This window comes from Saccopteryx leptura, chromosome 2 (assembly GCF_036850995.1).
Source record: "Saccopteryx leptura isolate mSacLep1 chromosome 2, mSacLep1_pri_phased_curated, whole genome shotgun sequence".
NCBI classification, from domain to species: domain Eukaryota; kingdom Metazoa; phylum Chordata; class Mammalia; order Chiroptera; family Emballonuridae; genus Saccopteryx; species Saccopteryx leptura.
This window is the reverse complement of record NC_089504.1, coordinates 233,612,135-233,628,538: the sequence shown is the minus strand read 5'-3', so window position 1 is coordinate 233,628,538 and position 16,404 is coordinate 233,612,135. Positions and strand designations below refer to the sequence as shown.

Sequence of the window (16,404 nt, the reverse complement as noted above, 5' to 3'; positions counted from 1 at the left end):
TGTATAAAATCATGAAAAGGACACGCACACGATCATTATAAACTTCTCTCTCACACCCAACTTCTCAAGAAAGCAGTGATTATGAATGAAAACCCACCGGCTTTCTCAGCCAAGAGGGAGAATGAGAGTTTTGTGGCTGTGCCGGACCCCCACTCAGTAGGTACCAGCAATGCCAATCTGAGGACTTGCATTGGCCAAAATCTGGAGCTATCACAAACAGAGTAGAAACAGCCCCTTGGATTTCAAGTTGTGAAGAAACCTGTGGCATTTTCTCTACCACCCCCACCCCATGTCCTTTCTGGGCAAACACCGGGTTGGGAGCAGACCCTCCACTCGCGTCCCAAACCTTAGAGGCCCCTGATTAACATGCAGTCCAGCAAACAAAGCGAGCTGGTGACGATTACACCCCGTGAGACATATGTCTTCTCAAACGTCCCTCCTTGCTCCAGTAAATTAAACTCAACCCTGCTTTTCAATCCCAGCCTCAAAATAAGTATGACATGTGAGCCCCCTGAGGTGCACTGCCCACAGGTATCTCCTCACTCACACCCTAAAGTCACTCATTGCCAAGGGTGAGGCTGCGTGTTGGATGCGTGCTGTCCCCTTGTTGGAGGATGGCGGAAAATGATCAGGGCCACTTCAAATCAGCAAAACAGCAAAATGTGCCCCCTCATTGGCACCGAAAGAATACAATAAAGGAGAGGAATTTCCCTCAGTGAGAGGCAGTGCCCGCTTCCCACAGCTGAGACGGGGAGTGGGGGACTAAAGGGAGTGGGAGTTGATTCAGAGATTTCCTCTCCTGGCCAGAGTAGTATGAGCGGAACACGGCCAGGGAGACACCTCTGTCCACTCTCACGCACGAAACCCAGCGAGGGGCGACACGCATTTGCTACCAAAACACTGCAGATCAGAGTCACCCATTGCCCCGGAGGGCCGGGAGGTCCAGATTTCATCATTAGGCTCTTCCAGTGCCTCCCCCTGTGTTTAGGACATGTACTGGTTCCGTCCTTTACAGGATCAGAACCTGCCAGCAGAGGCCATTGAGACGGAAGGTTTCACTTTTTCTCCCACTCGCCTTCAGAAAGCAGATGAAGGGTAAAGTGGAAGAGTAGCCGATGATTTGATGGAAACACGCTTTGGCCGTGCATATGTATATGTGTGTATGCCAGGGTGGGGCCACGGCAGGGGCCCCTTCACACGCACGACTGCACAGGCCCCACTCTCCTCTGTGGACGGCAGGCAGACACAGACTCCACACCCACCGCGGCCCTGACTCTTTCAGGCCAGCCCCCAGACCACTTCCTTTGGCTCCAGTGTGTGTGCGAGAAGACGAGGAAACTTGACGATTTCCCCCCAAATGTCTCTCTTCTCAATCACGCACTCATGTATACATCAACATCTCAGCCACTAGCAATCAAAACCCACACTCAAATCTGTCCACCCAAGACGCGCCTAAAAATAGACATCGTCCTAAAACAAACACATCGCTGGGCAAGTCAAAATCCTGACTTGAATCAAAATGATGAAGCCAGGCTTTCCAGCTCCTCCAGACTAAAGATTTGGGTGATCTAAACTGGGCGGCAGGGAAGGGGGTGCGGGGGGTACAGCTAGGAAAGGCTATAAGGTGCAACAACTGGTTACAGTCGGGGAGAGGACCCCAATAAACCCAGATCCCCTCTAGCATAAGAGGGTTTGATGGTTTTTATGTCTCAATGTGCCTGGGAGGCTTGCTTGCTCTCACATACTCCCAAAACATTTGATCCTGTTACATTTGATCCTGTTATAAAGCTATAGCCTTTTAATCTCTAAAATGAACTAAACAGAGGTAAATACAGTATTCCTTATTAGGAGTATTTACCTCCTAAATGCTTTGGGCAAAGGAGATCACTCCTAAGGCCAAGAACATGACTGGCCAGTGTTATTGTCACTCGAGTGGAGAGAAAGGTGATTTTGCTAAATCTTCCAAGCATGCAGTGGGTTGAGGGGATCCTATGAAATTACAGGATTATATACTCAAGTTTGTCCTTCCACAGTGGGAAGAATTTTTCTCCTCTAATTTCACCTGGTCCTCCCAGAATATTTATTAAAGATGTAGATTTAATATCAGCACAGAGTATCAAGTAACTTCCTGGCGAGGGCAACCCTATTTTCAGGACCTATTAAGATTCTTTGTGGAAATTTAAATACCTCTGTCAGGCAAAAAAAAAAAAAAAAAAAAAAAAAAATCATATCAGGAACCATTGAATTTCATTGCTAGAAAGAGAAATTAGATTAACTAACCCTCGTTCCTTTCCTAGAAACCTCAATAAAACAGAAGTACATTTCAACAGTCCCTTACTTCTGGTCTGAAGGGGCCTCCCAAGAAATCTAAATGAATTTATATGAAAGAAAGCTATCCTTGAGGAAAACCCTTCAATCTACAAAAATTGCATATATTTATATAGAGGAGAATATGTAAGTATATATTACATATTAGGAGGCAGAGGCTATTTAAAATCAAAACAGCCAGAAAAATCCAGTGGCAGAAACCATAACAAGTTCAACAACGATAAGCTTCAGCCCCTTAAAATATTCTTATCCTTTATTAATATTTAGTAGAAATGTATAATTGCAGATGTGTGCTAGGTTGGGATTTTATGTTGGGAGGCGGGCAAAGAAGACAGGTTTATTACAGCCATGAAATATTAAACAAGCACCAAGAACAGTAGTAGTATGTCCCAGACTAGCCAGGGAGCAGGCAGGCCCTAGCGTGAGCTGCACAAAGGGGGCTCCTGTTTACGTTACCCCGATTAGCACCTGCGAAGTTTTGGGTTACATCTTCCGGAGGCTGCAAAAATCACATGAAGGCATGCAATCCTGGCTGGATGATTTCACAGGAAAATGGGAATGCAAGGCTCCTTGCCTTCCCCAAACAAGTTTGAGTGAGCCTTAAAATTCTTTCCAATGTGTGGGTAGTGGGGGGAAATGATTTAGAAAAACACCACTAGGACCACCCCACTCCTTCTCCCAGCCTGCCCCATGTCTAAGAAAAGTCAGTGTTTAAATCTTGCCTGTCTAGTGCATCTCAGCACTGCTTACTGTGTTTCAACTGGAACACTGAAGGAAGCATGAAATTCCAAAAATTTCTCCCGCATCACCGTAAAAATGTCACACTTCCAAAAAGGGCAGGATCGCATGCAGAGCAAACACAGAGACCTCTCCCACTTCAATGTATGTGAAAGAGCATTCTTAGACTGCTACGGGTTTTAAGATACAGAGCAACTGACAGGAATGGAAGTTTGGCAAAGAATAAACTTGTAACAGAATATGGTTAATTCAAGTTTTAAAAATTATGGGGAAGGGGCAGGAGAGGGGAAAAACCCTATTTTGTTCTAGAATCTATCTTTCACCTACAATCTCTCATTATTGTTCCTCCTCTATCTATTTTGAAATTCCTCCATAGCCACACAACTATTACAAAAATAGGTGGACAATTTAGCAAACTAATTTCAAATTCATGTAATCCTCACTGATTTCACAGATGTCAGAAGAGGCCCAAACTGAGGCTAGATTTTTTTTTCCCTTTGCACAATCTCACCCTCCTCCACCCCAACTTTGTGCAAACAGAACCTCATGATTAAATGTAAAGTTTCATTATATAAAAGTTGTTTGGTGGGTTGATTAAGAAGTCAGGGGAAGCATAATTTGGAGAGGCTCATTTTCCTGGTTAAAAAAAAAAAAAATCATCATCACATGTCATGCTGGCCTAGACTTTTCCAGAACTACAACTTGCCAGTCCAGTTTCCTCCCCTCTGAAGGATGTCTAAACCCATAAGACAATCTGGGCACGTCCCAGTGGCTACACGGCTTGTGCAGTTCTGAAGACTTATTCGTTCTCTCCAATCCGAGCACGGATCATTTTGTTAAATACCGACTAGTATTTTGTCATCGAAGCGAAGAATTTCAGAAACGGTGTTAATATTTAATCACATTAGTACTGGCATGTTTTACGGCGTGACAAAATAAAATATCATTACAAAAATGGGCTTTGCCTAAAGGGGGGAGTGAAAGAAAGTGCTTGCGGGGGCTGGGACCTACAGAAGGTATTACTCAAAGCCGCTGGACATCACTGCTTCGTGGCTGTGGGGCCGTATAGGCATGTGTTTAAGGACAAGCAGAACATTTTAGTTTAATGGTTTTTTGTGGGGTTTTTTACTGTTTCGAAGTGGCACACTTCATTCTGATTTTCAGCCAGGGGACTAGGGGGCCTGTTGAAGGCTCTGTGTACCTATTTATACAACATGTGCAGATGGAACTGTAGGGTGTTATCATAATGAAAAGTTTAATCATCCTTATTTACTACCAGTAAGGGAGCAGCAATCGGATGCAAATACCTTATAAAGCCTTAACTAGCAGCCCCAAGGCTGCAGAAGCTGCCAGTGACCTCAATTCAGGGCTTTATCTAGGAAACTGTCCTTCCCACATCACAGAGTGGAAAACAAAGGAGGTCAAGTGGGTGTCCCTGCAATACCTCTAAGGCAGCGAGCCCTGCAGCCAGTCCCTGCAGGAAGTCCCTGTCCTCTTGGGTGCAAGGGAGGGCTGTGTTGGGCATACTGGGTAATCAACCCTAAAGTGAGTAGCATCTGTTTCCAAAAAAACATTGTCCCTCATCTGACTGTGATAATAAAACAAGCAAAATAAAACATTTCTTTAACGATGTTTTCTTTCATTCACAGCCTGCATCTTTTCATTTATTCTTTTCTGTAAGGGAAGATTAGTTGGACGGACTGGAAAGGGAATGCTGGGATACCTTTAAAAAAAAAACACCAATTCCTCTCCACTCACAGGCAAGGTGCTACTGGTTTTTCTTTATTAATTCACTGAAACGGGTTTTCTTTTTTAACTTTTCTCACCCTGCTTTGGCCAATATGTTCTTCATTATTGGGGGGAGGGGGAGGGGCAGGAGGGGAGGAGGAGGGGCAGCCAGGCCAAGCCAGGTAGAAGTGACAGGGGCCAGGATTTGTGCTAACCAGCTATCGATCCAGGGGGATCGAGATGTTGTGTACAAGAAAATAAAAGAGAAGGGGGGCTGAGCAAGCAGGATGCCGTGTTCAACTCCATTTTTAAGAGGAGGAGGGGAGGAAGGGGGAGAAGAAGCAGAGGGTCCCAAACTAACCAATTTATGGCCTTGCCTGGGAGAAGCTTGGAGAATGCTGATGCTGGCCCCAGCGTCTGCTGTGCATGCTAAACACCCGGCTTCAAATGAGAGAGCGGCATCCCGGGCTGGGCAGTAGGCGAACAAAGAGAAAAGCAGCAAGGCCGCATTCATGAATTAGAAAACCCAAGCGGGAAAGCTACCCAGGACAGGCGCCCTGGAAGCCCCGAGTTCTGAGCCACCCAACTCCTGCCGCACTTCCCCTCCCCCTCCTGCCTATCCCACTCTCCTAAAACCTACCCAACACCTTAGACCCAGGGTCAAGAGATGGCACGATGTGGGGAGGACTAGGAAAACGAAGGCAGAGGAAAAAGAACTCTAAGACAGGGCAAGAATCAAGGGATGGTTGTTTTTTTTTCTTAAAAAAAGACTCTGTTTAAATCGCCAGCCACTGACTTCATGAGAATATTCAGCCTGCTGAAATCAAGGGGATTCAACTAGGGTTTAAAAGAAAAAGGTAGGAATGGAGGGGAGGGTGGGGGGGGGGGGAGGGAATGCTGTTACCTAATTTTAAGAAGCTGTTTATCTGTGGGAGGAGTGGGAGAAACGTCCCCATTCTAATAAAATTGGTATATACAGTGGCCTAGTCTTTAGGTTAAAAAAAACCAAAACTGCTGTTATTTTAAGTGCAATGGTGGTTCATTGACTAACCCCTACTCCACCTACCTTAAAAGGCTCCAGGCCTGGTGGGGAGGGAGTGCTTAGAATGCAAAGGAGAGCTAGGACTGGACATCTGTCACCAAAGCCAGGGAGATATTGACAAACGCGGGTCCTTTGTGTCTTAAGAATATATATCTGTATCCCCATACACAAATGATGCTCTGGTTGAGTGGCCTGACCTCTGCCAAGCAAACCCCACCCCAGCCCCACCAACTGTCCAGGAGATGCACCTGGAAAAGGCAGCCTGCCTCCTACAACCCCTGCAGGTATCCAGTTTGTCAACGGAACCCTAATAGTTAAGAAGAGACAAAACAGCTACTCATTAGGAACAAATGTCAAATTAGGTGTTGTCTCAGAGAGATGCTGCGACCTCAGAGCTGGGAACTTTTTTTCCCTAAAGACTCTGGCACACTGAAGGGAGCTGCGGCTCCAGGCTGGCTAGCTAGGAAAAGGCGGGGAGGCATTAACGCACCTCCCCAGGTGTCCTGGGGGAAGGGGGCACACACCCTTAAAAAGTGGAACCAGCCTAAGGGAGGGTGATGCGGAGTGCTGAGTGAAAGGAAAGGTGCCTAGACCTCTGAGTACCCAGGAACACAGCTGAAACTTGAGGGGGCAGGGGCCTCTACAACAGTCCCCAAGGGCCCGCCATCTAAGTTCTTACCACCCCGTAGAATTAGTATCTACCCGGCAGCACCTGAAGGGAAAGAAGGGGCAGGTACACAGAGCCCTTGGTGTAACTAAAAGAAAGGGTATCCAGCTCTGAGCTGGGCATTAAGAAGGCCCAGTGCTCTCCTAATCTCAAAGGACCGTCCCCTTTCATGGAGACCTCAAGGCGGAGGCTAAATCCTGCCATGGGGGTAGGGTGGATCTCTAGGAGGTGAGAAGGGGACCGGAAGGAGCGCATATACCTTCTTTGCTGTTGGGGTTCTGGAGTTTGGCCTTCTCCCAGGGCGCCAGCGTCTTGTCGTCGTCTGCACCATCCACTAAGGTCTTGTCAGCTGGCATGTACCAGGTGGCGCTGTGCTCTGCCATCAGGGAGTCCAGGTCGATGGTGCTCATGGCGCTCTTGACAGCCTCGGAGCAGCAGCTGCCCAGCTCGCTGTCTCCATTCTGCGCGCCAGAGGCACCCACAGCACACTCACCCTTCTTGCCCCCCTTGAGCCCCAGGGGCTGGTCCTCAGAGATGCTGAACTGCTGCCTCTGCAGCTGGATCTGTGCCTGGAGGATCTCCAGGGGGTGGATCTCGTCGGGTGGTGGTGCACCGCTGCTGCTTGTAGGGGTCCGGACCTGCTCCAGGCCAGGCGTGCCCGGATGGCCAGTGCCCCCACCGCCAACGTAGCTGTCAGGGGTCGAGGTAGAGGTAGACATGATGCCCAGGCCGAGCGGGGGCGGGGGCGCCTTCGGTCCGTGTTCCCCTGCGCCCACCCCCCGGGGAGGGAGTTTGGGCGAGCCTGTCACCATGGGGCTCCTACTTGCTTTGGCCAGGGCCGGGGGATTATCAGAGCTGGATGACACCTCGTCCTCATTGGCGTAGCTGGTGCTCACCTCATCTGAGGCGAACTCGCCAACGTGTGGGGAACTACCGTCTGACTTGGCCCCGCCGTCCAGGGACGCCATGAGGTCCGGCTGGTCCCCCAGGAGCAACTCGGCCCCTTTCCCCCACGATGGCGAAGTGAGCGCTTTCTCGTGAGGCGTCGGTGCCCCGCGCGCCTCGCCTGTCGAGTTTCCCCCGACGGCTGCGCCTGGTGCCTGCTGCTGCCCTGGGCTCACCCCGGGCGCGCCCCCGCTGTCCGGCGCTGCCGAGTACTTGTCGAAGAAGGTCCCGGGGCTCACGTGACCACTGTCCCTTTTTCTGCGACCCCTTCCCCGGCCACCGCCCCCAGGGACCGGCTTGCCGTCGTTCCCCGATGTTGACTCCAGGGTGTAGTTGGGGGAGAGGCTGGTGCCGTCCCCCTGGGCGGGAGGGTTGGGTGGCCCCGATGTTTTGGAGCCACTGCTACTGGCCCCCGACGGGCCTCCGGGACCTGGGGCCCCAGGAGCAGTCCCTCCGGGGAAGTAATCCGAGCCCGGGTTGCCGGCACCGGCCGCGCCGTCGGTCTCGTTCTGGCTCAGTTTCCTCTTGCCCTCGGGCGGGTTCTTCTTGTTGAAGGTCACGTTGAGGTTGGGGGCCCCGAGACTGGCGATCATGTTCTGGCAGGCGGTGGAGAGCGCAGCCAGGCAGCTCTGGCCAAACAGGTTGTCCTTGGAGCTGGGCTTGTTGAAGGAGCCCAGCGAGAGCGCGCCCAGTTTACTGGCCGAGGTGCGCTGGCTGGGCTGGAAATCGGGCTGCTGCGGGTATGCGCCCCCGCTGCCGCCGCTGCCAGTGTTGCCGCCGCCCCCGCCCGCGCTCGGGGGCGAGTTCACGCCTGGGCCGCTGTGCGGCGTGGCCTGCCGGTTCGCGGTGCCGAACGGGAAGCCAGGCTGGCCCCCGAGCGCGGACGCCGTGAAATCCGGCGGCGGGGGCCGGCGCTCGGAGGGAGCGCTAGGCAACCCCACTCCAGCCCCCGGTGACTGCAATTGGCCCAGGCCGGCCAGGCTGCCCCCGAACTGCAGGCCAGGGGAAGGCAGAGCGGGCACGTGGCCCTCTCCGGGCATCCTCAGCGGCTCCTGCAGAGGGCCCCGGAACAGCACCCCCGAGCCACCCGGTGGAGGGGGCGGTGCCAACCCGGGGTCGTGCGGGCCGCAGTCAGCGGGCAACCCCGAGCCGCCCATCCTGCGGGGCAGCAGGTCCCCGGGTGGTGGGTGTGGACCTGGGAACCACGCGCTCTCCTGCGCCAAGTGCGGCGCTTGCTGCTCGAAGGTGCCCAGGCGCCCTGCGCCCGCGCCGCCGCTTTCGCGCTCAAAGTTCGGCTGGGCCAAGCCGCCCACCGGGCCGCCGTGCACCAGACCACCCTGGCCCACGTCCCCGGGGTGGCCTAACTGGGCCAGGTTAGGTTGGCGCAGCCGCTGCTGATGATTCCGCGATGCCATCTGCTTAATTATGAGGGCCGCGTTTTGGCGCTGCTGCTGCTGCTGTTGCTGCTGCTGCTGCTGCTGCTGCTGTTGCTGCAGGGACTGGTGGTCCGGGGCCGGGTGCTGCAGGGGGGGACCTGAGGGGAAGCTATCGGGGACCGGCGGAGTGAATTCGCCGGGTAGGCCCGAATAGGCGGAGGGCGAGAGGTGGTTGTCCAGAGCGCCGTTGTGCATACCGCCGTTCCACGAAGCGCAGCGGTCTACTCCCGCGCTGCCCGGGAAGTCAAAGCGCGGCCTCTTAGCCACATTCATGTAGGGGGGTGCGTCGAAATGCTGCAGCCGCTGGTTGGGCGCCTGCTGTGGCGGGGGGTGCTGCATGTTGAACACAGGCTCAGAATAAGGGTGCATGCTCCGGTTCTCCAGTCTGTGGATGGGGTACTCGAACTGCGCGTGTTGGCTGGACAACATGGGCCCCCCGTCTTGCAGGCTGCCGCTGGGCGTGCCCGCCTCGCCCTGCTGGGGCCGCGGGAGCGCAGGCGGGCACGAATTTTGTCGGACCAGAAGCCCGGGCGGCGGAGGCTGCTGCTGCGGCGGCTGCTGAGGCTGCTGAGTCTGCGGCGGGGGCTGCGGCTGAGGGGGCGGCGGGGCCTGCTGGGGAGGCTGCATTAACGGATGCCTTGAGCCTACTCCAGGCTCCAAGCCCACGGGCATCTTGCGGGCCCCGCCGAACCTCTCGAAGAACACGCCGTGCTGCTGCTGTTGTTGTTGCTGCTGCTGCTGTTGCTGCTGCTGTGCGTGCATTTTGGACAAGCCCACCATGCCTGCAGCTCTGGGCATGGCCGAGGCGCCCGGGAAAGAGCCCCCAGGAACCTGGCGACCCGCCGCATAATGAGGCAGCTGCCCCTCAGAATCAGAGGGCGAAAACATGTCGAAATGTCCCGAGGGCGCCTCGCCCGGGTAATTGTATTCCAGCGAGTCGACGGCTCCTTGGTTCGCCACCCTCCGGTTCTCCAGACTGTGGGAATCGGAGCCGCTGGAGGCTGGCAGGCCGTGGAAGGAGGCGGCTCGGTTAGGGCTCTGGTCCAGTGGCAAGCATGGGGCAGGCACGGCGTGGCCCGAGGCGCCCGAACTGTGGAAATCCGGGAGGTTACCGGGTCGCTGCGGGCCGAAGCTTTCAGGCCCCTGGCTCTCCGCCATGTGATCATAACCCTCGGCGAAGGGCGGCTGGCTGCCCAGGCCGCCGCCGGCGCCGCCGTAGCCGAGCAGGCGACCTCCGTGCAGGCACGAGGCCCCTGGGTCCGGGCCACCAAAGTTGCCCCCGAAGTGAGGGTGATGCTGGTGGGGATGGTGGCCTCCCGGGTGGCCATGGTGCGGTTGCTGGCCTCCAAAGAATCCGTGCACCGGCTGCGCCTGCAGCCCCCCCGCATGCAACTCCGAGTGGCCGCGCGCGTGGAAGCCGTAAGGCTCCATGTTCATGCCCAAGATCGGGGGCTCGCCCAGCGCGCTCATAGCAGGGTCCACGGGACCAGGGGGTCCTCCCGCGTGGAAAGTCGGGGCCTTAAAGTGGGTGTTCATGCTTAGTCCGGCCTCGTTAAAGTTCCTCTCGCCCTGGCCAGCGTTCCTGCTGTTGATCTGGGGCTCGAATTGATCCAGCCCAAACATACTTGGCGGGGGGTAGGGGAATCAATAGGGCATGACAGCCTGCTCTCCGCGGCGCGCCACTGGCCAGCTACTCGTTCCGGCCCTGGGTTGGGCGCTCCGGGACGCTCAGCACCGCGGGGGCGCCGCGCGCACCACCACCTCTCCTGGCCTGTGGAGGCTGGGGGCTATCAGCTCCTCTCCCGAAGGTTTGGTTCTGCCTCACACGGGCCTCTCACATCTTGCGGCGCCGCGGGGCCTCCAGGAGCCGTGTTGGAGGGCCCATGCCCTGGGCGGTTAGCACAGCCGCGGGTGGGTTTGCGGGGAGGGAACTGAGCTGCAGGCGAGTGGAGACAAAAAGTTAAGTAGGGGGAAGGAGGCGGGAAGGAGGCAGGGAAAGCAGAAAGATCACCTTCTTAAGTCCGACCCGATCGGGTGGGGAGCCCCAGGACGCCTTCCGAAGCCTCCCGGAGTCCGTACCAGAGCTGCTAAGGGGCGGAGCAGGGAGACCCTTCAAAGCGGTGGCTGGCGCCTAGGCACGGACAGAGCGGTCCCTCCCCCCTCCCCCCGGAGTCCCCGCGCTCGGCAGCCCGAGCCTCCGCCAAGCACGATCCTCTTGCACAGTCCCGGTCGGCCCCGAGCAAGCGGCTACTGTTTCTTCAGCAGGTCGGAGAACTGGAGGCTCCGCTCGGCATCACCGGCGCTGGCCCCGGGCTGAGGGCGCAGCGGAGCTGGAGAGGCGGCGGGCACCCGGGGTTGGGGCCGAGGGTTGGGGGAAGACACGGTTCCCCTGCTCCGCGGCCGGTGCGCTGCACCCCGGCGCGCCGCACCCCCGCGCGCTGCTTCGCGGCCAGGTCCGCCGCTTGCTGCTTCGGTCCACTGCTGTTCCGTCTCTGAGTTCTCTGGTGTCTCCGCGCCCAGTTCCAGGCGCAGCCCGGCAGCGAAACGAGGGTTTGGGTAGCTCCAAGGCTCAGGTTCCCTGCCTTCGCGCCGAGATGCTTCGCGAGTCCCCCTTGGACCCGGAGAGGGGGGCGTACGCGGGTTGGGGGACTACGCTGGGCAAGCAGGCTAAGGCGTTCTGGCTGAGCTCTCGGAGCCGGGAATGGGGGGGCGGGGGCAGCTCTAGGGGGTCCGCGCACCCCTCTCCTGGTTAGCGCGGGGGGGGGGGCTCTGCGTGGGGCGTTCCGAGGGTCTCAGCTCCCCTCTCTGTGTCTGCCTCTCGCCCAGCGCCGGGAGAAGCAGCAACAAGTTTTGCATTTCAGCAATCAATTTCAGCCATTACACTTGCACCAATCAGCGCAGCCGGAGCTCTGGGGCCGGGGCGGGGCTCGCTCTTAAGGTGGTCCTGGGTGCTGGTTGCTGAGGCCCCCGCTAAGAACCCGCACTTCGTGAACTCTGGGGTTCCCTACGCGGATCTGCCTGGGGATCCCGCACCAGTGCGCTGGGGGCGCGCCCTAGTCTCCCGGCGCACCTGGGTGGAGAGGGCGCAGGCTTAGAATGGCGGGAGCTTGGCTTTGTTCACCCCCCTTCCCACTTATACAGTTACCAACTCCCCCACCCCCAACTGAAGCGAGACCTGCGGGGTGGGCAGGGGGCGGGGAGGTGGGAGGTAAACGGTGCGGGACGCTCAGACAATGGGGTCGCCAGGCAAATCTCCTGGACTCGCCACGTAAAGTCGTTAAGAGTCGACTGTGCTTCAGCCTGGGGCGAACCCTTGACTCTCCATCGCTGTCAGCTTACTAGTGGCACCCATGTTAACCGGCCCTCCGATTTTCCTAGAAGTGAAAGACAGGGAACCCCGAAGTTACGTTCTCCTCGAGAGACCCCGGGCTCTTGCTCGCTCCTCTCTCCCTAGGGCTCGCACAATCGTTCCTTAATCCCACTGCCTGGGGTTCCCAGTTCTCAGTTGCTGGCTTCCGCCGGGAGGAGCCATGACCCTTCGGTCACTTTATGGGAGGCACATCGGCTAAGTCCAGCGCAGAGCGGCAAAGCAGCTAGGAGCCCAGAGAAGACCCGAGCGCAGAAGACGCCCGTGCGGGCTGGAGCACCCTACTCCTGGCACCTGGGCTATGGCCCCCAGGCCCTTGGTGGACTGGCGGTTGGCCTCCTTAAGAGATCAATTAAACTGAAGAGGCCAAAGAACGGCGGAATAGGGTTGTGATACTAAAATCAATAGGAGTAATTTAATATCTGTCCTGCTCTTTATGAAATATTTATCCCAATAATCTTAGTTAAAATGTTTAGATCTTCCTGATCCCTACTGAGGCTGAAATCTATCCTGCAATTAGAAGTTGGAAGTTAGAGGTGATGGAGGGTAGAGGAGGTGTTCGTCTGCGTGCCTGCGTGTGTGTATTTTCCTCCGCAAACTGTGTGTAGAGAAGGAAGGGGGAGAGGGCCTTTAATTTTCCTTGCCATAAAATAGCACGAGGCGATTTTGTGAGCCGACCAGCATTCTTAGGAGAAGAATTCTTAGGGAGGAAAAAGGAACTTTCTTTGAAGTGCCCCTGATATCGCTATTAAATCTAAATAAAATTAAGCATGGTGTATAAAAATGCCTTTTCCCCCCACAAAAGAAAGTGTTTATCGCCCAAGTCTGTCTCGCGTTTGCTAAATTACGCATGAAATCTGAAATGAAGTAAACGTTATAATAAAACCAACCCCTGAGCCCTTTTTATTTAAAAACCTCAGATTAAGCACTCCACGAACGCGGGAGGGAGTTAAAAAGTTACCACGCAGTGCAGGCGGATTCATTGCTCCCCCGAGTTGCTGCTGGGAAGACAGATGCTGGAGTTTCAGAAATGCTGGGGAAAGGGCTCAACTTAGGGTGAGAGGATGCAGGAAACTGAATCTCAAGGAACTCCAGAAGAAAATGCCCCCCCCCCAAGAAGAATAAAAATAAAAACAATAAAGACCTGCAACTTTAAAACTCAGAGAGCTAAGGCAAGCTCAGATTCAAGATCCTTCGTGGCATCTCCCTGTTGCAGATGTCGACAGATTTTTTTTTTTCCTTTTTGAAATTAAAAATGAAAATTGCCCCCACCAAAAATGGGGTCCATAAATAAGCATTGGGAAGAAGTATTTGTACAGGGCGGTGGAGTTTTAAAAGGATTTTTCTGCAGGATCAGGTTGTTGGTCTGTGATTAAATATTGATTTTGTGTAATTAGTTTTCATGTGAACTATCCTCTTGCTGATAGCTTAGAGGTTTCAGAACTAGAAAAGAAATGGAATTGGACATGGAAATTATTACTTAGCAAAGTGACAGGGAAGTGAGAGACTGAGAAAAGAGTGAGGCTTGGCTGATTTAGGCACAAAGAAATAAAGGGTCTGGGTAGGCCTCCAGTGACACCTCCTTGCCCACAGGGCCCCACACCAGAACCTGGGACACACTAAGCCGCCTGGGCTGGAAGGGGACCCGTAGGGGACTGGTTGCCTGTGTGGGCAAAGGCCTGTGCAAAGCTCATGACACCTGGTCACATACCTGGTCCAGAGTGCTTGGTTCTGAGTTATATGAGTAGTCTTACGTCCCCACGTGTGTCTAGAGGAAATGTGGGAAGTGGGGACCTGTCTGGAGCCCTGGGTGGGCCAGGGCAGTGGGAAGAATGGCCCACAGACCTGCAGTCGGTGGAGACCCCAGTTGGCGTGTGCTCCAGGCTGAAGCATGACTTCACATGAGGCTGGGTGGGGATCCTTGAACACCTGGGCAGGTTTCCTGTGGAATAATCCTGTGTGCTCCAGGGAGGGGTGTGTGGGAGTTGTTTTCTGGGGCTTTTTCCAAGAGTTCAGTCTATACGGTGTATGTGTCTGAAAGGAGGGTGTGTTTGGGCCCGGCTGTGTTTCTGTTCAGGCTGTGTGTCTGGGTCACCTTTCCTTAACACTGTGAATGCTGTACGGGTATATGGCGTGTGCCTACATTTGTGTCTTTGTCTGTGTGGAGGTGGCAGGATACTGCATGTGCTTGTGTACATGCTTGTGTGTGCGTATGTTCCTGTGTCTCTGGGTGTCTCTGTGAGTGTTCCTGTGGGGAGGAGCGATGTCCGTCCCCCAGCCCTGTGTTTCTCTGAGTTTGTCCCTGTGTCTGCAGCTGCCTCATACCTCATGTGCCTACATTTCTGCTCACGTGTCTGCTTTCTCTACGAGTGTAAGAGCGAGTGGCACTATCTGTGCCCACGGACACGCCAGTGTGTGCACCTCCTCGGTGTGGGCGCCTCTGCGTGTGCCTGTATGTGCACTCCGCCTGCAAGGGCCCACAGTTTCTTTGGAACAGACACATTGCCCCCTAGCGCTCAGAGGAATTCAAAGTGCCCGCCCTTCGGCACAGAGCCGGGAACAGCAAGAGCCCAGGGCCTTTCTCTTTTCTCTTCTCCTCCCTTCAGCTCTCCCCTCAGGGGGCACTGAGTATGCTGGCACCAGGCAGAGGGGACCTCCTGGGCGGGACAACAGGGAGAAACAGTGGGTCTGAGGCCCCAGAGCTGAAGAAGTCTGCTCCCAGCTTCCTGGAATGTCCCCCCAGTGAGCTTCCTGGGGCTAGAGCCTGGCATGCCTGAACCAGCCCGGGTGCTCCAGGCCAAAAACAGAGCCCCCACTCAAAAAAAAAAAACCCACACAAAATGACCAACACTCACACCTTTTATCACCCACCAGACATACAACCTTCATGCTGGCCCTTTAGGCCTCCAACACCAGTACTACACACACACACACACACACACACACACAGAGCCATAGTGGCCATGTCTGCGCACTGGCTTCCTCTATGTTAGGCTCAGTGCTTAATATCCAGGGTCCCATTTCATCCTCACAGCAACTCCATAAGGTCAGATCTCCATACCTGTTTTGCAGATGAGGGCATGGAAGCTCAGACTGGCCAGTGACTTTCCCAAAGCCAAAGCATGGCGGAGCTGGGACTCCCAACCAATCCACCTGACACCGAGGCCTGGTTCTTAACCACTGCCTGCTCTACCTGATGTGATATTTCAGATAAAGCGCTTAACACAGTGCAGTGCCGAGAAATGGTGCTCCCTTTATTCCTACTGCCATTATTATTATTAATATTAATGTGATTATTGGTAGTATTCTCTGTATGTCCCTCCCACACAAACATGAGAAACTAGAACACACTCATGCACACATTTACAGCCTCAGCCTTCTCCCCCCTAACCCTTATGCCCTTTAGAGCTTGGACACTCACAAGAAGATAAGTCTCTCTTGCAGACAGGGTCCCCTAAGAGGCCTGGAGAGGAACCTACTTTCCCTGACATCCGGGTAGAGGGTTTACAGAATGACCCCCTCTCATGAATGAATGGTGTAAAAAACATAAACTTTGGCATGATTCAAATCTTGTCTTCACCACTTATTATTTGGCATGACCTTAGATGAAATCTTTTCTTCCTCCGAGCCTCAGTCTCCCCCTTTGGAAAGGAGGATCACAGCCAGTTCATACGAAACATAACGATTGGAGACGATGCTTAAAAGTGGCACAGAGCATGGCAGATGGCAGGCACTCAGTAAATGGAAGCCTCTCTTATTATCCTTATTACTGTTATTATTTCTTCTGTGTTTGGATCCAGGGAAGTGGAGAGCAGAACAGTGATCCCAGAGAAATCTATTCACTTGACAAATGAGCCTTGCCTCCCCAGCTACCCTTTGAGAGAGAGGATGACTTTCTTAGGTGGTCACCTCCACCCTTCCCACCCCACATGCTGTTGGTGTGAATGGGTGCAGGTTGGCATCAGTCCAGGGAACACCTAGGGCTGAACCCTCCAGGGAAGGTCCAGCTATGGCTGGACAAGATAGTAGCCGCCTAGAGGTTGGAGTGGATGAGATTCTCATGTAGTCACTGGCTGCTGGTTGCCAAGCAACAGCATCTCCTCCCTTTATTTATGCATGATGCCTGATTATCTTTTGGGGTTTCTCTTCCATC

At 54.4% G+C, this 16,404-nt stretch overlaps 1 protein-coding gene across 1 annotated transcript in view; it reads right to left on the bottom strand.

Annotated features, from left to right (window-relative positions):
- MN1 (MN1 proto-oncogene, transcriptional regulator) overlaps nucleotides 1-11,700 on the bottom strand; it is a 47,951-nt gene extending 36,251 nt beyond the window's left edge. Inside the window, exon 1 of the mRNA XM_066370602.1 lies at nucleotides 6,763-11,700. Coding sequence (XP_066226699.1) covers nucleotides 6,763-10,507 — 3,745 coding nt within the window. The 5' untranslated portion in view covers nucleotides 10,508-11,700. The remainder of the gene's footprint in view (nucleotides 1-6,762) is intronic.
- Nucleotides 11,701-16,404: the final 4,704 nt, after the last annotated feature.